The sequence below is a fragment of the Vipera berus genome (assembly GCF_964194415.1).
Source record: "Vipera berus genome assembly, chromosome: Z".
In the NCBI taxonomy this organism is placed as follows: Eukaryota; Metazoa; Chordata; class Lepidosauria; order Squamata; family Viperidae; genus Vipera; species Vipera berus.
Genome location: NC_138205.1, coordinates 12,752,729 through 12,775,469, shown reverse-complemented (window position 1 = coordinate 12,775,469; position 22,741 = coordinate 12,752,729). Strand labels below are relative to the sequence as shown.

Below are 22,741 nucleotides of genomic sequence, written 5' to 3'. Positions count from 1 at the left end.
GTGTATCTTCCAGATAAATGTTTGCCAACAAAGACAGAAGAAAATCCTATTGATTGTTGGGGGCGAGGGGGACAGACACTTTCCAAAACGGACAGCAAAAAACACCCCTGCACAAGGCATAGATTAGTAGTGTTTCAACAGATACACAGGTTTCAACTCCCAGAAACCCAGCATGCTGGCTGAAGAATTCTGGGAAGTGAAGTCCATATATCTTCAAGTTGCTGAAGTTGGGAAAGACTCATCTGGCATCATTTTTCAGTCATGTCATGACAGTACGCTGACATTCTAGAAAGATGACTTTGCTTTGCTTTGAGTAATTTTGTTCTGGTTGAACCAAATTCTATGTAGGTTCACTGATGGGCCAATGGGAGACTGGTATGTTGTCCTTTTCTCTTTTCTGCTTTCTCCCAAAAAGGTATGAATGGGTTGGCTGTTTTGAGGTATTGTGGGTGGGTGGGTGGGAAATAAAACTTTCACCCTTATGGGGATCTAATTGAAAATTAGTTGGGTTCTTCCCCTTTCTCTCAGAAAAAGCATCATCATCATTGGACGTTTTAACTTTCTCCCCATATAATTTTGGGCTTTTAAAAAAAATCTAATCCCCAATCAGGTTGCTCTCATATCAAATCATACCTTCTTCAAACCTAGATCAGAGCGGCTTCCCCAAGCCCTACTGAACATTGACATATTCAGGTCTTTTAGGACCCCACTGAATTCCTTGTCTTCAGGGCTACAACATTGTCCTTTAATGTAACTGTCCAATCACCCAGGAGACTGAAAAGTCAGGTTTGCTTTTGTTTTTTCCACTAGCCCTCTCAGAGATATCTGCTCTAACTTTATCACACCCATTTTAAATATCACACTTGGCAAAGCAATTAAATGGTATGTACTTTACCTTTTGTCTGATCAACAACCACACAGCTCTAGTTCAGTGGCCAAGTTTCAGGCTAATGTGTATACCACAACGTAACAGCTGATAAGTTTTGGTATTTATCAAAGTTAGCAACGTATTAGTAGAATTTTAATGGCTAATTAATTGGGGTCAAGATACTACTGGACATGCGCACAGTGGATGCTTTCTTTTCTGTTTGATGGCTGTTATGCACCATTCTAACTCAGGACTCTGGAAAAATCTCAGGATGGACGAAGGAGGGGACAGATTCCAATTAAATAATTCCCCCCCCCCAAATACTTTATCTGCTATCAAATATTAATAGTTGTGACCAAAAGGATTCAAAAGAGCCTTGATGGAGCAGTGGGCTAATGCCTCCTTAAGTAACACCAGCTGCCTGCAATTAGTGCAGGTTCGCATCCCACCAGGCTCAAGGTTGACTCAGCCTTCCATCCTTCCGAGGTAGGTAAAATGAGGACCCAGATTGTTGGGGGCAATAAGCTGACTTTGTAAAAATGCCGCTGGGGGGGGGGAAGCGAAAGCCCTAATAAAGCAGGCATATACATAGAATGAAGGCTATTGCTAAGCACATTGTGCTTTAGATTGTAAGCCGCCCTGAGTCTTCGGAGAAGGGCGGGATATAAATGGGATTTTTCAAAAAAAGAGGCAAATATTAGGTTCATTTAACCCATGTCAATTAGTTTTAAATAATTTTTTAGCCCAGTTTCTCTTTTTTTGCCTTACAGTATGCCATCAAATACCTGAAACAGGTCTCCAGATACACACTCAATAGCCAACTGGAATTTGAATTGCCCAGGTTAAAACAAAAACACTGGGTGAGATAGATCACCAATGTAATCCGCTCAAGTGTCAAATGCTCCCTAGACTGGCAACTTTTCAAACTTGGCAACTTCCAAGATGTGTCGACTTCAGCTCCCAGAATTCCCCAACCAGCAAGAGATCCTGAAGCCAGCAAAGTCTGAGAACTGAAATCCTCTTCTGATTTAAGAAACTGGACCTCTAATTTCTCCCTTCAAGCACAGTGGATAAGAACCAGATTCAGGCAGGGGTTACCAGAGATTTGTGTGGCTAGGAGACTGGAGGGGAGAGAGAGAAAAAGTTGACTAGAGCATTTTGGTGACCTAACCAAAAGATCACCCAGGTTCTTCATGGCAAAACAGGAGGCCGGAAGCCAAGGACACTGGAGACAGAAAGATTCAACCAGCTAGGCAGAATAAAATATAGAATGGAATGGAATGGAATAATTTGGCCAAGTGCGATTAGACACAAGGAATCTGTCTTTGGTGCAGGAGCTCTTGATGTGCATGGAAAGAAACAGAGTAATAATAATTATAAGAATGGCACCAATAATAATGAGTTGCTGTGGCAGCAAAATATCCACAATTTGCTTTGTTAATATCACTGGTATTAAGAATACCAAAGAGGCCTCTGGGTGCATGCCTGCGTGCAGGACAGCTTAAAAAACAATGAAACTATTAAGTGCCCAAACCTTCCTCCTTAAGTAACCAATCCAAACCAACTAAATCCCAGGATCCCTCCTATATTATTCCTTCTCCAATTTCAACCTACTTAGCATCTTTTTTCAGAGCTGGGATTAAGTGGTCATAAGCACACACCCTTTTGCATCAACCTGAAGCCAAAACTGCCTCCCACTTCCTCTTCAATCAGGATCTCCCAAGCCACTTTATTTGAACACACACTACCAAAGCCTTCTCTTAAAAAAAAATGTTGGAAAACATTTGTGCCCTTCTTTAGCCAAACACTTAGGAAGGCAGAACAAGGAAGGAAGCACCACATCTAACCCAAGCTTTTGAAATTGCTCATCGGCATTTCTATGCAATCCAGAATTAGGTAGGAGACATATTTGTGAGTTTCAGGGCACCCAAATGTCAGAACAGAAAAATATCATGCTGACACATATAATTTGGGCCTTTACTTCTTCTCCGGAAGGGAGTGTTACTGCATTTCTTGTGTAATACACTCCTACTGTATGCAAAAGTGTTAATAAGATAATTTTTATCACCTTCAATTAATCTTATAGATGATGTTTTAAAGGATGAGAAGATTTAAGCAGTCCATTTTCAATCCAAATGGAATAATACAGAAAGAGATATATGCAGTGTAGACTTTGGCACCCTCACGCTCACCAAGCCTTTGTCAGGCACAACAAACTCTCATAGCCAAGGACTAGAGATGGAATCTGTAATCTAAATTCTTAGTAGACCACAAGACTGAAGAAGTCGACCAAAGGGTTTGTCTCTGTGTCTTGTGAGAATGTTCAAACTGCCCACCATCTTGATCACAACTAATTAAATCTCTGGAGATCCGACTTGGCTTGCTATTATATCCAAGAGAGAAACAGCTGAATTAAATCCACTGCATCCGATACTGGCTGAAGTTGTTCCACGAAAATCAGCATTATCCATGTAACACGGATTGAGGGGTACCACCATTTGATCCTCTTGATGATACACATGCTGCCAAGCAGAAAGCTTAACAAATTTGGCTCTACAGCTCCAAACCGCATAAGGAATTTCCATTCTGGAAATCAGCAATCTGAGATAGACATCCGGTTGAATACCAAAAGGAATCATTACAAGTATGCTGGAAGGGACCTTGTTAGGCATATGGTTATAGCCTACCTGGTTGGGTTGGAAATATATAAACCATGATGTTATAACCTTAAGGTGCTAACTGGCCAATGGGTGTGTAAGTTTTTCCAACGGCCATAAGAGGGAGCTAGGAACATGGCTTCTTTCTCTCTCTCTCTTTGCTCTTTGTTTTTGCTTTTTGGCTTACTACTGTGTTAAACCTTAGGAACTCTGTACTTGACCTTCAGACCAGTAAGAAGACATTATATTTTGGATACTCCATGGACTGTTGCTATTGCTTATCTGTTGCTATTCGTGTATGACCTGGACTGTTTATTCGGATTGTGTTTTTGCTTTTACACCTAATAGTAAAGTATTTTTCTGTTTATCACAACTCAGTGTATCTGTGAGGTTACTGTGTGACTCTTTACTATTCTCAGTACGCTTTTACCTGTGCAGGTTCTTGACAACTCAAGAAGCATTTTGCACAACAATTTTTCTTATTTTGCTAACAGACCTCATTAATCCTGATCCTGGCAAGGAGCAGTATTAACTTTTTGAGAATTGTTTATCTGGTCTTCGAGGATTGCTTTGTCCTCCAAAATGGATTTGATTTCTGGAGTCAAAATAGGAAGACGATCTCCACAATTACTGTTCCAGACACATCGATAGAGATCCCTGCAAGAAGTAAAGACAGGTGATGACCCCGGGACTACATTCATGGGCACAGGCCTCGTTGATCCAAGGTGCCAGAGCCTCAAGGGGGAACTGAGTACCTGCTATGTTTCTTTGAAGTCACAACAGCATGCTGAAGGGTGCCATCAGGACAACACAGGTGCACATGGACGTGGTGTTTGCGGCAAAGCACAGGCTGGGTGATGCGGGGCCAGGGCTCCATTGACTCCCCTGATCCACGGGCCAGGATCAAGAAAAAAAACCTCTCAATTTTCTGTGGAGGATTCTGGAGAGACACATAGACATAGGAGAGAATGATCTTAGAAAGTTAGGCCCTCTTCTCACAATCCAGGGGAGAAAAGCTAGCAGAAATATTAGACTGACACGCTAATTGCTGATGTCATCTTTTTTCCCCAATAAGTCCAGAAAATGATCAGGAGACAACAACATATAACTTCTAATCGAAATTGACTGGAATGTAAACGCTGGGAAAAAAAGAAGGATGTGGGGGTAGGGTAGAAATTGGGACACCCTCCGCCCCCAAAAGTTTGACTTCTATCTATAAGCCAACAAAAAGATCTGACTGGGGCAACTGGCCTTGGGAGGCATCATTAGGAATCCTATAGCAATCTCTCGTTCCCTTCATCCCAAAGTTTGCAGATAGTCTTCAGTATACTGTATGAGAGACTTACAGAGAACAACAACTCTCCCGCTTCCCAACCAGGATGGCTTTCATTGCTAGGGAATGGTAACTCAATCCAAGTTAGGGAACGCTGAATTAAAACACCTTTATCTTTCTTCATTTATAAAGTCGTTGACTAAGGTGGGTGGCCAAAGGAATTGAAATAAACAAATAAATAAACAGAGGTGCAAAATGGTGCAATTTGTCTCCAGAACTCAGAAATCATCTCAGCAATAGGCTGATGTGTGATTTTTTTTGTGCCGAGTCATGGTGGCACAGTGGTTAGAATGCGGTATTACAGGCTAATTCTGCCCACCGCCAAGAGTTCAATCCTGCCTGGCTCAAGGTTGACTCAGCCTTCCATCCTTCCAAGATCAGTAAATGATTGTAGAGAGCAATATGCTGACTCTGCAAACCGCTTAGAGAGGGCTGTAAAAGCACTATGGAGTGGTATATAAGTCTAAGTGCTATTGCTATTTTTTTGCGTTGGGTTCATAACATGTTTCTGTAAGTGCATGAACTATTATTCCTAGTGGTTCACATTGGCCCACTACGGCCAATTATTCCTAGTGGTTCACATAACAGAAAGAATAAGGTATAAACAGTCCTCATTTAGTGATCACTCATTCAGCAATAGTTTGAAGTTATGACAGCAGTGAAAGAAGAAGACCTGGCTGGTCCTTTGACGTTGTGGCCATCACACCATGCCTACGGTCGTATGATTGCGATTCAGGTGCTGAGCAACCGGCACACAATTAACAACAGTTGCAGTGTCTCATGGTCATGTCACTGCCATTTGGGACCTTCACTGATGGCTTCTGACAAGCAAAGTCAATGAGGAAACTGGCAAGACGTGAAAGTTGCTAGTCAGGTCACACCATGCTTCATGACTGCCCCTGATTTGAGTAACAGCCACAACCAGAATTGCCGCTCTAAGTTTTGATGACATGATTATTAATTAATTTATTTTTTTGGATACAACTGTGTCGCTTAGTGATGGGAGTTCCCACTCCCGATTACACTAGTTAACCGAGGACTACCTGTATTCCAGAGCAGGACAATTGTTTCCAAATCTTTATGCATGTCAGGAATAACCACCGATTTAACTTCAGGCTTTACATATTTTGAGTTTCTGTTGGCAGTGTCTTTTATTCACTTTCTCCTATGCTTGAATTGCTTTTTTCTTGTTGCACAGAATCCCACTTGCTTACCCAGAGGTTGTGCTTTCGTGCCCCACTAAACCCTAATCCGAAGACAGCTCTATTCAAACAACATCCAATCCAAAAGAAATACAGGTAGTCCCCGACTTATGATCACAATGTAGCCCAAAATTTATGTTGCTAAGTGAGAAGTTTGTTAAGTTAGTTTTGCCCTGTTTTATGACCCTTCTCGTCACATTTGTTAACTTGAATCACTGCAGTTGTTAAGTTAGTAACCCGGTTGTTAAGTGACTCTGGTTTCCCCATTGACTTTGCTTGTCAGAAGGTTGTAAAGGGTGATCACATGACCCCGGGACATTGTAACCGTCATAAATGTGAGTCAGTTGTCAAGCATCCAAATAGAAATCACCTGACCATCAAGATGCTGCAGTGGTCATGAGTGTGAAAAATGGTCACAAGCCAATTTTTCCCCACTGCCGTTGTAACTTCGAATGGTCACTAAATGAACTATTGTAAGTTGAGAACTACCTGTAAGGTATATTATGACTTAACATGGTTCATCCAACGTGGTAAGACCTGGCCTGGGTTTTCCACAATACTCTGAACCACAAACTTTACAGCTCTGTATTTTCTGAAAAACCAGCCTGTCCTTTCAAACAGGAACATGCTACTTTTTTCCAGGCTTTGCATAATCTTAAAATTGTTTTCCAGTAGAAGAGTTGTAAACCAAAGTGGGAAGGACCAGAACGTTTAAATTACATAAAAATACAGCTAAACACTACTATTTCCCACGTATCTCATATTCTTACCTCTTTGTAAACTACAATTTGGGGATGAACTGGTGGCTGCACCCAGTCCATGTTACATGAATAAGTCCTAATATCACGTATTTATTGGGACTGCTATGTTCTGAAGTGCTGCAAACATTTATGTACAGGTAGTCCTCGAATTACGTCTGTAATTCAGCCCAGAATTATGACCTTATGTCGTGCTGATACTATGTGACCGGGCCTGATTTTACGATCTTTTTGTATCAGACGTTAAGTGAACACTGTGGGCATTAAGCAAACACATCGTACCCAATAGGTGTTTTCTGCTAGAAACTGGAAGTAAACAGTGATTTTCCAGCAAAAAACATCATAAAAGTGGTCACAGTCATAAATATGGGCTGGTTGCCTAGAGCCTAAAATGCGATCATGTGACCATGGCAGGAAGGGAAAGTCAAAACTTCAGGTCTTAAGTAGCTATGGGGAGGTCTGTCATAACTTGGGACAGTCACTATCCAACTGGTCATAAGTGGAGGACTATCTGCAGATGGGTCCCTTCAGTTACGTACAGATGCTAGGAGCACAATGCAAAGAAATGGAGAGAACACACAAGAATAAAAGCAAACATACATGGCCCAGGATAATGTTGCAAGATCAAATCTGGCCCGGTCCTGTGACCACCTGTAGTCTCGGTGACCAACCCAGATTCGATTTTAGAACACACAGACTTGATCCGATCTGCTCAGACCCTGAAAGTTCACTCAAATCTCTATTGTAGTATTCAGCGGGCCCCCAAAATGCATTAAGCGCACAGGTTTATCACCCCATCTCTTCTCAAGGGACGACAAGCAGGCGGCAGGCAGACTTACCCAAGACAAAGGTAGGGTTTGATACTGCTGGAGGAAGTTGCACGGCAAAGGATTATCCCGTAACAAGCGAGGACAGGGCAGGTGGTGTGGACACTAGACAAGTAAAGGAGAGAAGTCAATTGCTATTATGTTTCAGTAATCCTGAGCCTTGATGAATACAAGAATCCTCTTTTGTGCTTCAGCATGCAAAATATGTGTTTATCCCATTCCTGCTCCTGCTCAACAATCAAGTGTTGCAATGCTATGTGTTCTCCCACCCTACATTTTGTTCTTCCAGCAACATTTCTTCATATTCAGGGGTGCCGATATCCCAAAAATATGGTATAAGTTCTGATCAAAAGTCAAAAATTGCATATTTTCTGGATTCCCAATCAAATATCTGATTTAGAGTCAGAAAAGTAAGAATTCTGGCTTTTTTTTAAAAAAAAAACTTAAGAAATATTTACTGAAAAAGACAACAAAACTTGCTTGAAGTCCAACACAGCAGACTTCTCAGATGAGATATTTTTACATTCTAATGTAGCTTTGATAAAGTAACTCTGGATAGAATTTAGTACTTACCGGAGCAAAAACATGAGCTGCTTCTTTTACTTTATCTGCCTCCTGAAAACAAAACGGAAAAAAAAAGCCTCAATCAGTAAAAATGGTGACCTCCACACTTTTCTATAACCTTAACATGGAGGCTCATAGACTATGATATACGATTTTTGAGTGACTGCTACAACTTATTCAGAGCCTGGAGGATAAACAGAAATGGAAACAAAAACAAATTATTTGAGAAATTAACAATTAAATTAAATTAACCCTGCAGTAAAGACAACATCCGCTCAAAGGGGAGGGGAGTGAATCCTGAAAGCTCACACCTTGTGCATGCTAAAGAATAGAGGCCAGCTTCCCTGAAATTAAGGTAGGAGAGAAGAATCTATTCACTGCTCAATTAAATCAGGTTTGGAAAACCCGTATAAACATGTAGACGAACTGGAACAATTAAATGACACCTGTAATGCATGTGGGAGAGAACCAAAAATCAGATAATTATTAACTGTATGCCCGCTTTCAAAGAAACTTGGCAAACCATGTAAAATTATCCCCAACTGAAGGAACCATCTAATGAGACTCATCTGATGCATAATCTTTCCTTTGTCATCATTTTGCAACCTTCCCCCCCCCTCTCTCTTTTAAGCAGGCCATTAATTGAAGGTGACTCACCTTCAAAACAATATCTCGGGCCTCCATAAGCATCTGATGTCCTTCTTTGGTTCCATTTTCAACCAGAACCTAGAAAGATGAAAAGGGTGGGGGGAAAATAGATAAAGATGGGCCTGCAGACCAAATCAACTCAGGTTGTCATTTGAACTCTAAACTCTTCCTTCTTTGCAAACCCTGACCTTTTTTCTAATGCTGGTGTCCTTCTTCAAGTATTGAGAGGACTCTTTCTTTCATGCAGTGCAAGACAGACTACTATTGCTGCCTGCCTCTTTGCAGAAAGGCAGAGCAGAGATGAGGGTCGTTGATTCCCTGTTCCAATAATATCAGGGCCAAACAGAGGATAAATCCTTGTATCATACGTAAAATCTTTTCTAACAAAAATGAGGACTGCAGTAACATGGAAAAAAGGTTCAGAGGAGGGCAACTAAGAGAGTTGAGGAATTTATTGGGCAAAGGCTGCAATACTTTTAAAAAATAGGTTTTTTTTAATCTGGAAAGTTGACTGAGAGAAGGCATGATGGAGGTATGCAAGTATGGGATAAAGTGGACAAGGAGAAGCTATTTTGGGTTTCCCAAAGTACTAGAGCCAGAGGTCACCCAATGAAATTGAAACCTGAAGTAATCAGGACAAAAGATTTTTTTTTAAAAAAAGAAACAAACAGAACATGCAATTAAACATCATTACAAGGTGCTAACTAACAGATTGGCTGGTTTAAAAAAAAAAAGGATTGGACCAATTCACGAAAATCATGGGGCTCAATGACTACCGGCCTTGATGGCAAAATGACCATCTTCTGAAAGACTAGTGGGCTTCTTTTGTGTGATTCCATATAGATCACTGAGAGAACAGGCTCTCCAGACCAGATAAGCTAAGAGTCTGCTCCAGGAGGGCAAAAATATGTGTTTATGTTCTTCAGGGAAATGGGTTACTGATTTTATTTACATCATTGTCTGCAGAGAGTGGAACAGTTTCACTACAGCTAGTCCTCCACCTACAACCATGATTGGGACCAGAATTTTTCTTGCTAAGCAAAGTGGGTGTTAAGTGAGGCAAGCTCAATTTAACTTTTTTTTTTTGCCACAGTTGTTAAGCAAATCACATGGTTTTTAAAGCAAATCCAGCTTGTCAGAAGCCGGCTGGGAAGATCAAAAATGGCCATCACATGACTCTGAGACGCTGCAACCATTGTAAATAAGTGTGAGGATTGGTTGTAAATCATATTTTTAGTGCCACTGAACAGCTGGTAAACAGTTGGTTATGAGTACCTACAAAGCAACCCAGGTATTTGCTGAGATGGGCGGCTACAGAAATTAGATGGATGGATGGATAGATAGATAGATTCTTCCCACAGGTTGCTGATGAGCCCATGTCTTCTGTTTTTCAGCACAAATTGAAGTACTTCCAACATAGCATTCGAATGTGAGCAAGAAACACTGTCCTTTTATCACTCTGATTTTCGGGAACATCACATCATAGATACAAAGGAGGAGTTGCTATCACTATATAACCAATGCCCCTGTCCTCAATCTGCCCTTTTTTTTAATCATTTATATCCCGCCCTTCTCCGAAGACTCAGGGCGGCTTACAATCTAAAGCACAATGTGCTTAGCAATAGCCTTCATTCTATGTATATGCCTGCTTATTAGAGCTTTCGGGGGGCCCCAAGCGGCATTATTACAAAGTCAGCTTATTGCCCCCAACAATCTGGGTCCTCATTTTACCTACCTTGGAAGGATGGAAGGCTGAGTCAACCTTGAGCCTGGTGGGATGCGAACCTGCACTAATTGCAGGCAGCTGGTGTTACTTAAGGAGGCATTAGCCCACTGCTCCACCAAGGCTCTTTTTTGTAAGTGAAACTTTCAGGCAGCAGCGTGAGGAACAGCATGGAGTGCAACCACCATTTAAAGAATGATGGCTAAATTTCATGCAGCTAGCAGCACTCAGCAGAATGTGAAAAGAGGACTTGGGAGCAAACAGCGATCAGCAGGCTGCCATCTCTCAACCGACAAAAGTCAACCAAAGAGCACTCCACGTGAACCAGGCAAAGTTTCAAGGCAGAGTAACCATCTCACATCAAATGCCTGAATCCATCCAGGTAATTCAGGGCATGTTCCTTACTAGAAAGTTGTTGGTTTTCTTCCATAGGTTTTTCACTGTTGCCATCCTCTGAGTATAACTTGGTAGGTCGTTGAGAGAGAAAGCAGATACGGTGAGATCAAATGTCATCTGTGGAAGGGAAGTGAAAATGGAAATTAACCCATTCTCCAATTACAAACTGTGTCTGAGAAAGCCAACTGATAGAAATCAAGAGATCCTGGATTGGGGAGCCAAGTTTAAAATCTGGATTCAAATACGCCATGTTCTCTTCATATATCTCACAGGCCAAATGTCAGGATCCAATAAAGATACAGAGAGCACCCTTAGCAAATTAAAGGAAAGCTAGACAAATACATTTTTATTAAAAGAGTCTTCCTAGTAAGATCTTCTCATTTTATCCAATCACGCTACATGTTGGCTGGTGAATTCTGGGAGTTAAAAGTCCACATATTTTAAAGTTACCAAGTTTGAAAAACTGTCATGGTTCCGATTAATGAGACAGTTAAAAAAATTAGGCATTTTTTTATTTAAAGTCTTAATAACGAAATGCAGCATCGGCACTCACGGATGGATGGATGCCAGAATTGCTACAGATAGTTGACTATTGGAAAAATATTCTAACCATGAGGGAAAGTAAACATTGAAATAATTACCAATTCCCTTTCTTCTCTCATAATTCTTGCACTAGTCTGCTATTGGCTCTTCCAACTGCAATTATACCTACGTACACAGAATCATAAACATATAATTGTAGATATATTTTATTTAAAATATTTATATGAGTTAAGTATGTCTATGTACATTGGGAAACAGGTCTCTCTTTCATATACTGTATATAACAACCTTTTTCTGAATCCAAGCCAAGTGGATAGTTTCTAACTTTTTCTAATACGGTAGTAAAACTTTCCAACCTATAAATTAATGCACCCAAATTAGATCAGTTTCAATTACTAAGCCACAATGGAATCGGGTGGAGATTGTAAATAAGTCAGGAAAGTACGTTCTTGTGAGAGTTCTAGAAAGATCCCATAGGGGAAATGTTGCACTAAATATCCCCTGCCCAGAGATTAACAGGCACCTCAAATGTTGGCATGGTATATTCATCAAATCTACAGAGACTCAATCTCTTTTGAATGCAGCTGGGCAAGTTGTATGTACCTGTGGCCCAACGGGGGAAAACTGCCTGAAGTAGACACCAGGAAAGCAGAGCTCTTGGGATTCAGAGATGCCTAGGACAAAAACAAAACAACAGGTAAATTCACAGGGAAAGGGGTTTGTGAATGAGAGAGAGGTAGAAATCCACAGGTGATCCTGAAGGGGACACAGGGAAACCCCAAGTAAAGGTGGTGCATGGAACAAACCAGCGTTATATCTCAATCAAGACTATTAGCACTGCCAATTCTACCCAAGCGAAATCCTTTCTACTGAACATCCATCACAATAATATACTTCCCATTTAAAAAAAAAGTTCTGAATGCTCAAACTAGAAGTTCATGACAGGCTTGGAAGAGGCCATGAAATACCATGATGGCTCTCACCAGATTTCCAGAGGTTAGACAAGGTAGATTACCCACACTGTGCTTAGCTCTGTCCTACCCAGGTCTAGCTGGAAGCAGAATTACACTGAACAGGAAACCAAGCTTCAATATGGATACCATATGTAATGTGGTAATGTGTAATTATATACACCATCTGAACAGCTTTTGCTGGTATGTGAACTACAGAGTTTTCTATGCTCCGCAGAAGCACAAGACACCTCTAGTATGTGAACTTTCTAGTTTAATGCTTTGGACTCTGTTCTTTTTTTCTTCCTGTGATTTGCAATGAATTAAAATATTTCTAGTTGTAGTCAGCACCCAACTAGGGACGAAACCAAACTCAGAAACAGTGCCGCAGGAAGAGTCTGCAGGAAATATACAAGGAAAGACTATGATCCAGCTGTGCTAACCCATGGATGTATACTATTATGAAGCAAATTTATATGCCACCTGATACCCAGCAATTATGGAAAGTACTGCATGGGGATTTTGCTTTCTAAGGAGATATAGCATTTCCTCATGAGTTTTCCCCAGTCACAAAGATAAAGCATTCACTCCTCCATAAACACAAGTGAATCGGATATCTCTTCCAAATGAAAAATTTAGGAGTATGTTTGTCAGGAAGAGAACAGTGTGATGAGCAACCACTTTGGGGGCCTAGTTCAAAAGAAGTTACCCTCCCAGTCTAAAAATTAAAAAGGAAAAACTTTATGCTTGGAAAAAATATAGCCTTAAGCTGAGAAAATAAAATACTCTATATACCTTCCTTCCCATCTCACCTCGCATCAGCTTCTCTGCCAGGGCCAACATGGGAACAGAGCAATCAACATTTATATATTCTTTCAAGCTTTCACCCCAAATGCTATGGGCTGCCCTAAGATGTAGAAAAAAGCAAAGATTAGATAGATAGATAGATAAGATATAGATAGATAGATAAAGATGGATTTAGACAGATAAGAAACTCAGACAGATAAGTAGAATTTTAAGTATACGAAGACACATTACCTCCCCATCCCCCACCAGGTCCATTTCTGTTGGCTTTCTCCAATGTAACGCTAGTTGTCATAAGCATGTTGCTTCTTTTTCACTAGCGGTGTTCCCCCCTCTTACACTGACTACGGAGACCTGACTGCAGATTTTCCACCATTTTGGAACCATTTCTACACATGATCCTCTTCAAAATGGATAGGATGCTCCCATTTAGGTAAACTCAGGTTCCTAAGCCAAACCTGCTCAGTTCACATGTGCAATGGCTGAGTTAAGCAGCATTCAGCCCCTTCAAAAATTTTACGGTGAAGCCATAGCCAACAAAAGATTGCCATCCCCTCTCTTTCCCTTGATTTAAGGACTCACTCCCTCTATTAGGGAGATAAGCCATACTGTTGCTGCTGTGGAGAAAGGCTGTTTCTCTCTTCCAGGGGATTCTCACCAGCTGACAGCACCGGTACCCGAACCGAAATCTAGCAAAGTTTTGGGCTGGAAATCTGGTACTCGCTTCCGGATCTGAAAAGAACGAAGTTGCAGAGAAAAAGGTGTCACTTTCTCAGTTTGGAAGGACAGGCTTAATAAGGGTAAGCCAAGCTTAATAAGGTAAGACATGATTCTGAAAACGATCTTAAGCTTTAAGTTGGGCAGAGATGCCATTCACTCGTTTTCAAAAGAAAGAGAGGCTGCTGCAGTAAAGGCCCTCTTCATATCATCCCAAAGTTAATAGCTAGAAATGAGCATCTACAGTAAAGGACAGGCTATCCTGATATTCATGGCCAAAACTAATGGAGTATAGGAATATTTTGGACTTCTAGACCTTATACACCTACTATAAAGCAACTGACTCCTATCACATTTATACAGCTGAGTATAACCCTAACCCTCAGGTAAATTTGGTTCTGGAACATGAATATGTTATTTCAATAGCAAATTTGGCTTATCCAATAAAATGATTAATACTGCAAGAATGCAGATCCAGCATTTGATAATCAGTGGTTGCACATAAAAATATCCACTTCTTTTTTTCCTAAAAAGGAGATAAAGGAGAGAAGCAACCTAGAACAAAAGAGAAAATTCCTAACAGTGAGAACAATCAACCAGTGGAACAAATCACCTTCGGAAGTTGTGAGTGCCCCATCAGTGGAAGCTTTTAAGAACAGACTGGACAGTCATTTGTCAGAAATAGTATAGGTCTCCTGTGTGAGCAGGGGGTTGGACTAAATGTCCTCCAAGGTCCCTTCCAACTGTTACTGTTGCTGTTATAAAACTGAGACATTAACGATGAGCGAAACTCAAATTCAAAAGAGTGACAGGATTCTAAGCCTGGCATTATCTCCATGCTCCCTCCATGAAGTCCTGCTGGATTGTCTTCCCTACGTCATCTTGCCCATTGCACCCCAGAAGCTACAGCTGCAACTTACTTCTTGGAAAGCTCGGCTCACTGCTGCGAAGTTTGCATCCATCCGGGTGACCATGTAAAGAAAGCTGAGCTCTTCAGTGTATCTTGAGAAAGAAAAATTGCAACTGTGGTCAGTACAAGAACAGAAAGCTACACAAACACCAGCTAAACAGAAGTCATCTAAAGTCATGAGAACAGGCACCATAAAGTGGTGGCAAATAGCAGACATATACAGAGCATAAAATGAAAAGCGATGTAGCTCTCACCCTATTGCTAAATCAAGCTAGGGCTTATTTTCAGGGTAGGTCTTACTTTTGGGGAAATACGGTATATAGAAGAGGTTTGTATTTTTTTAAGCATAAACAGCCAAACTTTCTGAAATCAGGCAGAGAATAAATAATCATAACACCAACACCAATGACCACAATAATAGGAAGAAACTGTATGAAAAGAAAAGAGACTGTGTGAAAAGAAAAAAAGCTAACAGACCTTTATGATTCAAATAAACGAAAACAAGAAAGGTCAACTGAGTCATCCTCCAGAAATCAAGAGTCCTGAGTTCTAGACACTCACTTCAACTCCTCCCAGTGGTAGGTGATTTTACGAAGAGCAGTCAACACGTTTTGCTTCAGCTCCTCATCACTTTCATCCAGGGATCTATCTAAGAAAAGATGTATGAGAACGTGTACTGGGATTATTGTTGCAATTATTACATTTTCATCTCATCCTTTCTCAAGGGCACAGTAATATACATCATCGCTCAGCCTCTTACCGGTCTATCTACACAATCAGCCCTGAGAGGTGGGATCAGGTAAGACACATTGATCAACCCAAGACCATTCAGCAGGATGGTGGTGGGAGTGGGGGGTGGGTTGGAATTCTGGCCCCTCTATTCCTGTTTTTGAAAAAAAATCCTGATAGAAAAATCAACTTTCCAACAGAATTTATTTTTATTTATTTGCTGGAGTCAGAGCCCAGCTTTTCTGCAGGGGCTCAACAATTCCATAAGATAAGCTGTCCTGACAGAGAGAAACTGGGCAAACATCTCCATGTATTTTGTCCAAGTGAAGAAAGACTAACATTCTAATATTTAGAATTCATTGGACTCCATCTTTATAGAAAAAGACTGCCAAAAACAGCATTTCATTGGAGATGCAATAAAGGATAGTACTTCTTTAAAACATGTTTCTACAGCGTCCTATATTTACCAAGTTTAGGGACAAAGAAGTTGATTATTTAAGTTGTGCAAAGTAGTTGATTATATAAATTGTGCAACACAGTCTAAAATTTTCAGAGAATAACATTCTTTAGAATTACAGGTAGTCCGTGACTGACAACCATTTGTTTAGTGGCTGTTCAGAATTGCAACAGCATTGAAAAAAGTGACTTGTGACCGTTTTGTACCCTTATGGCTGTTGCAGCAACCCCATGCGTACATGATCAAAATTCAGGCACTTGGCAACTGGCATGTATTTATGACAGTGGCACCGTCCCTTGGTGATGTAATCACCATTTGCAACCTTCCCAGCTGGCTTCCAGTAAGCAAAGTCAATGGATTCACTTGATGACAGAATGATTAATTTAATAACTGCAGTGATTTGCTCAACAACTATGGCAAGAAAGGTCATAAAATGGGGCAAAACTCATTTAATAAGTGTCTTGCTGAGAAACGGAAAATTTGAGCTCAATTACAGTGTAAGTCAATGAGTACCTGTATATACGAAATGCATGGACAACATAACTGATTCTCTGCACACGTTCCCATGGCCAAAAAGCTAATGTTGCAGCATTGGAAATATAAATGAACGGCTCAATTCACTCAATAGATTGAGGACCTGATTGCACTTGTCACCTGTGAGCTGATTGCCTAGAGCAGACATGTCAAACTCGCGATGTCATGTGACATCGCGCAACGTATCGGGACAATTTTGCCATTGCTGGCAATGGGGTGGGCGCAGCTTCCGGATGACGTGTCCAGCCTGTGGGCCGGCAGTTTGACACCCCTGGCCTAGAGACACAGTCTTTGTATAGACAAGTATAAAGAAATACGAGACTCATTTATATAGAATTCAGATTAAAAAGACACATAAATGTATTAAACGTATACATAAATGCTGCTTGCACTACAGTTATACATAGAATTGTAACTGTTTGTTATAATGGTTCATCATATTATTTTGTAATATTTCCCCATTATTTCACATCTAACTATTCCGTAGTGGTGCAGAGCAATTACAATGCATTATTACAGGCTAGCTCACTGCTCACTGCCAGGAGTTCGATTCTGACCGGCTCAGCCTTCTGAGGTTGGTAAAATGAGAACTCACTGTTGGAGGCAACATGCTAACTCTTTAACTGCTTAGAGAGGGCTGTAAAGCACTCTGAAGTGGTATATACAGTAGGTCTAAGTGCTATCGCTATTCCTCAAGTTTTCTTTCAGTTTTCCCGTCTCTTTTTTTTAAACTATCCTGTACATTTCTGATATCTTATTTTCAATAAAAAAATTAAGAAGTGTGGTTGCTCCGTTTTTCTGTCTATCATCCACACCCCACTTTCACCTTTCTGCTGGACCAGAACTTCTGCATCCTTCCTCATCTTCTTTTCCAGGAGTTGTGCTTTTCTCTGCAGATCCTTCAGTTCTACTGGACGTTTGCGGCTCCAGAGGTAGTTGCTAAAAGACTCGGACTTCTTCTCCAGATCATGTATGGGGGATTCTGGGAGAAAGAACAAGATTCATGACAGAAACCAAAGGAGTTGGGGTCTATGACAGCAATTGCCCCTAAAAAGCATCCCAGAAGACAATGGTAAACCAATTCCATGTTGCTGCTAATGAAACTATATGGATATTACATCCATAGAATTGTGCTCAGTGTAAGAATATCTTGATGGATGTGTTTTGCAAAGGCGTTTTATCATATAAAAACACAACTGAACACATTTGGTACATTGTTAGAGATGTACTGCATGAGAGGGATCAGATTAAGATTTAAATGAAAGAATAGAGAAATAATATCCTCCAAACTGAAAAGGTAGGATCATGGAATTCACCCTATCATTTCAATTTCAGAAACAGCAATATTTAAGCAATATTTAATGGAGATTAAGCAAACTCATTGTCTGCAATGGATGGGGCTGTTTTGCCGGAAACTGGAACTAAACAATAGCTTCTGGAAAAAAAAAACATTTTAAATTGTGTTCATGGGACTGCAATATGCTGCAAACAACCATAAATGTGGGACAATGGCCAAACAACAAAGATGTAATCACGTGGCCGCTGGGGTGTGTTTGTGTGTGGCATTGGAATTTCAATTATAATCCAAAAGTACGGTACTTTTGGGGGGTCCATTGTAATGTTGAATGGTTGCTAAGCAACTAGTAATAAATCCAGGACCACCAAGACACCAGCTGATATACCCAGACAATCCAACTTTAATGAGTTTTACTCACGGGCTACCCAAAAGGAAACTGCTTGCACTAACTCAGGTGGAAGCTTCAAACATTTGAGGTGGAGGATGCCTGGGTGTTTTCGGTGAGGAACATTGTTCAGGAAATTTGAAGAATTATCTACTTGAGAAACACTAGGAACAATGGTCGCCAACCTCTGAGCAAGAAGACAAAAAAGAAAAAATTAGAGCAGAGTTTCAAGATCTAATCATATAGATAGGCAAATCCAAAAATGGCTAAAATCATGTAGAACTACAGGTTGTCCTCAACTTATGACCACAGTTGAACCCACAATCTGTTGCTAAGCAACACAGTTAAGTTAGTTTTGTCCCATTTTATGACCTTTCTTGCCACAGCTGTTTAGCGAATCACTGTAGTTGGTAAGTTAGTAACACAGTTGTTAAGTGAATCTGGCTTCCCCATTGACTTTGCTTGTCAGAAGGTTGCAAAAGTTATCACATGACCCTGGGACACTGCAGTCATCATATAAGCCAGTTGTCAAGTGTCTGAATTTTGATCATGTGACCATGGGGATGCCACAGCACTGGTAAGGGTAAAAAACAGTCATAAGTTAAAACAGTTAAGGTTGTAACTTCAAATGGTCACTAAATGAAAGGTTAAGTCAAGGACTACATGAACAAGGTCCTTTCTAAAGTGCACCTGTCACAAGAATATGCAGACTTTAATTTTCTGAAAGTTATTATTTGGCACTTTTGAAATCACAGCAAGTTACTGTAGGTGTTTCTAATTATAATTAGAGTATAACTGTATTCCTTGAATTAAAGCCAGCTAGCCACATTGCTGTTTCTGGAACAAAATCTAAAACTGATTCTTGTTCTCATAAGAAATTGCCTTTCAGGAATGATTCTTACTTAACAGGCAAAAGAGTGGGGATAGGGTGAAAAATTGGGGCTGAAAATACCCAAATCTACTTATTAACTATTAAGACTTCTGAAGTTGTGAAAAGAATAATTACTCCTTGAAAGCACTGAATGGCAAAATATTTATTTAGAACATTTAAAGGTAAAGGTAAAGGTTCCCCTGCACATGCATGCTAGTCGTTTCCAACTCTAGGGGCCGGTGCTCATCTCCGTTTCAAAGCCAAAGAGCCAGCACTTGTCCGAGGACGTCTCCATGGTCAGCGTCAACATCCCTCCGTCCTGTGCGCTCCCACAGAGAGGGCCTCCTCAGGGTGCCACCGGTCAGAGAATGTTGGCTGGTGACCCCCAGGGGGAGAGCATTCTCGGTGGGTGCGCCAATCCTTTGGAACCGCTTACCAGCTGAAATCCGGATGGCCCCCGACCTTCGCTCCTTCCGGCGTGATCTAAAAACTTATCTATTCCAACAAGCCGGCCTGGCCTGATGGATTTGGATTTTAAAATTTTCTCACTTTATTGCTTTATTGTATTCTTACTTTATTGCTCTGTACACCGCCCTGAGTCCTCCGGGAGAAGGGCGGTATATAAAACAAATAAATAAATAAATAAATAAAAATGTGGCCGGCATGACTAGACGCCAAAGGCACCCGGTACACTGTTACCTTCCCACCGTAGTGGTCCCTATTTTTCTACATGCTTTCGAACTGCTAGGTTGGCAGAAGCTGGGATGAGTAACAGGCGCTCACTCTGTTACACGGCACTCGGGATTCGACCCGCCAAACTGCCAACCTTCTGATCGACAAGCTCAGCATCCTAACCCACTGAGCCACCGCATCCCTATTTACCTTTTAGAACAGGGGTGTCAAACTCAATTTCATTGAGGGCCACATCAGCATTGTGGTTGCCCTCAAGGGGCCAGGTAGGTATGGCCAGGGTGGGCATGGCCTACTGGGTGGGCGTAGCTAGAGTGCGTATGGCCTACTGGGTGGGCGTGGCCAGCTCTGCATCATTCGCATCAAGGGTGCCTATGGGGGCCTGGGAAGGAGTGGGACAGATCTGAGGGTCTCTGGCAGAAGGAGGGTCTCTGGGCCAGGGCCAAGGCAGTGGGGGCCGTTCCCTCACTGTTTCCAGGATGGCTTCGCGGGCTGGATCCGGCCCCCGGGCCTTGTGTTTGACATGTCTGTTTTAGAACATTTACTACAGCCTTAATTTGGATCTGAAGCATTAATAGCCTTGGGCATACCAATGATCTTATTTTTATTATTTCAAGTTACATAGCCATCCACCTCAAATGCATGTCTCTAGGCATCTTAGTGAGTTTTTTCCTCTCAAGAGGCTGTACCAGCTACTCAGTTTTATGAACTGAAGGATCAACTTTAATATTAGACTATAACTGAAAACACACAATCAATATAATTTTTTTATATTTCATATTTCTTAACCACCCATCTGCCTCAAGACGCATGGCATATGACTAAGTCCAAAAGAAGATTAGAACAAGATTGCTGGTAGAAATATGAGATTAACATATTTAACAGCTCCTACATTTAATTCTGAGCCCATTATAATTACCCTCAACATCATTCAGATATGTATCTATTTATATCCTGCCTTTATTTTTACAAATAACTCAAGATGGCAAACTTATCCACACACCTCCTATTTTCCCCATAACAACCCTGTGAGCTGAGTTAGGCTGGCTTTCATCCTAAAGAGGGACTAGAACTCACTGTCTCCCAGTTTCTAGTAGTTCTAATGAAACTATTAATAATTATAATAATTAATAATTGATATATTAATATCCAATCTTTTTTCTAAAAAGAACAGCCGTGAACCAGATTTCCATGGCCGATTTGCTTTCAAATTGGGGGTCTCCCCACCTCTCAGCCACCAGTTCCAAACCAGCGCCTTCACTGAAGGATGGACTAAAAAGCCCATCAGCCACAACCTCGCCTTATCTCACTACATCGTTTTGCGGTAGAAATACCCACATGGTGTGTACCGCTCGTTCCCTTTTAACGGTTATTATTTGCACTGCTCTAATTACCGGTAATTGGGATTAAGAGTCCCTGCTTTTGAATTAATACGAATTGCACACCATTCGCTTTAATCCAGATTAAAACTCACTGGAGCCCTCCCGCTCGCCCTTCGCCCGAGCAATTACACGCAGGGGTCTTCAAACCTGGCCCTTTTATGACTTCTGGACTTCAACTCCCAGAATTCCTCAGCTAAAATGCCTGGCTGAAGAATTCTGGGAGTTGAAGTCCACAAGTCATAAAAGGGCCAAGTTTGAAGACCTCTGAATTACAGTAATCATAACATAGAAGGACCAAACAGAGAGAGAGAGAGAGAGAGAGAGAGAGAGAGAGAGAGAGAGAGAGATAATAATAAAAAAGTCTCACTCTAACTATTAAAGGAGTAAAACCAGCGCGCGCGCCTGCTATTCGTAAATGTTTCATTGCCGCCATCTTCAGAAGGAACTTGCTGATCAATGCGCAGGCGCAATATTAGACCCGCCCCTTTAGAAATTCATCGTGGCCGCCATCTTGGGAAGGGATCGAAGAAAGACGCACAAAGGTTTCTCCGCGTCTATCTCGCTCTCATTGCCTTGCTACTTGGGGGAGGGGGCGGCCACAATACTTCCCGAACGGCTGATTGGTTGTCGAACCACCTTTGCGTCATCAACAAGCTTCCGCGGGCGGGCAAATGGATTTATTTGCATAAGGCTTTCAGATTGGTTGACCCGATACTTTCAGGCAGTATATCCCGGGCCATCATTTGCATGAAGCGCGCAATTTATTTCAGGCTGATTTGGAGAAAATTTGAAAAGTGTTTGAAATTTGAAATTTGTTTCAGCAGATGTGCACGAAGGAAACGGAAAGAGAGGCGGGGAACATCAGTTTCTCTCCCCCTCCTCGTTTTCTTTGCATCTGGGAGGAAGGACTCTTTTTGAAATAATTCAAGATAATAAATAATAAATATATTTAATAAATAAATAAATAATAAATTTTAAGAAAGGGGGAAAAATGGATCCAGGAAACTTCAGACCTATCAGCCTGACCTCAAGAAGATCTTGGAAAAGTTAATCAAGCAACGAATTGGTGAACAATTAGAGCAGGCATGTCAAACTGTTGGCCCATGGGCTGGATGCCTCACACCGAAATCACGCCTTCCCCATGCCTGACCTAGAGGCAAACAAAGTCATTACCAAAAGTCAACATGGGTTTGTCAAAAACAGATCGTGCCAGACAAATCTTATTGCATTCTTTGACCAGGTGACAAAATTAGTGGACCAGAGGAATGTTGTGGATATAATTTACTTGGATTTCAGTAAGGCATTTGATAAAGTAGACCACTTAATAAAGTAGAGAGATGGGGAATTCATCAAATTTGCAGACAACACCAAGCTGGCAGGAATAGCCAACATTCCAGAAGATAGGTTTAAGATACAGAAGGACCTTGACAGACTTGAACATTGGGCGCTATCTAACAAAATGAAATTCAACGGTGAAAAAGGTAAGGTTCTACATT

The 22,741-nt window shown here is 41.1% G+C and overlaps 1 protein-coding gene across 1 annotated transcript in view; it reads right to left on the bottom strand.

Annotated features, from left to right (window-relative positions):
* The window catches only part of LOC308677341 (ribosome assembly protein METTL17, mitochondrial-like), a gene marked incomplete at its 5' end in the record, with an annotated part of 32,136 nt that extends 10,458 nt beyond the window's left edge, over nt 1-21,678 (bottom strand). The window contains 14 exons of the mRNA XM_081343612.1: nt 1,654-4,182; nt 4,281-4,465; nt 7,658-7,750; nt 8,219-8,260; nt 8,867-8,935; nt 10,986-11,093; nt 12,123-12,193; nt 13,282-13,376; nt 13,932-14,005; nt 14,911-14,992; nt 15,462-15,549; nt 17,447-17,602; nt 18,336-18,489; nt 21,613-21,678. Of these exons, the coding sequence (XP_081199738.1) occupies nt 4,026-4,182; nt 4,281-4,465; nt 7,658-7,750; nt 8,219-8,260; nt 8,867-8,935; nt 10,986-11,093; nt 12,123-12,193; nt 13,282-13,376; nt 13,932-14,005; nt 14,911-14,992; nt 15,462-15,549; nt 17,447-17,602; nt 18,336-18,489; nt 21,613-21,678 (1,440 nt within the window). The 3' untranslated portion in view covers nt 1,654-4,025. The remainder of the gene's footprint in view (nt 1-1,653; nt 4,183-4,280; nt 4,466-7,657; nt 7,751-8,218; nt 8,261-8,866; nt 8,936-10,985; nt 11,094-12,122; nt 12,194-13,281; nt 13,377-13,931; nt 14,006-14,910; nt 14,993-15,461; nt 15,550-17,446; nt 17,603-18,335; nt 18,490-21,612) is intronic.
* Nucleotides 21,679-22,741: the final 1,063 nt, after the last annotated feature.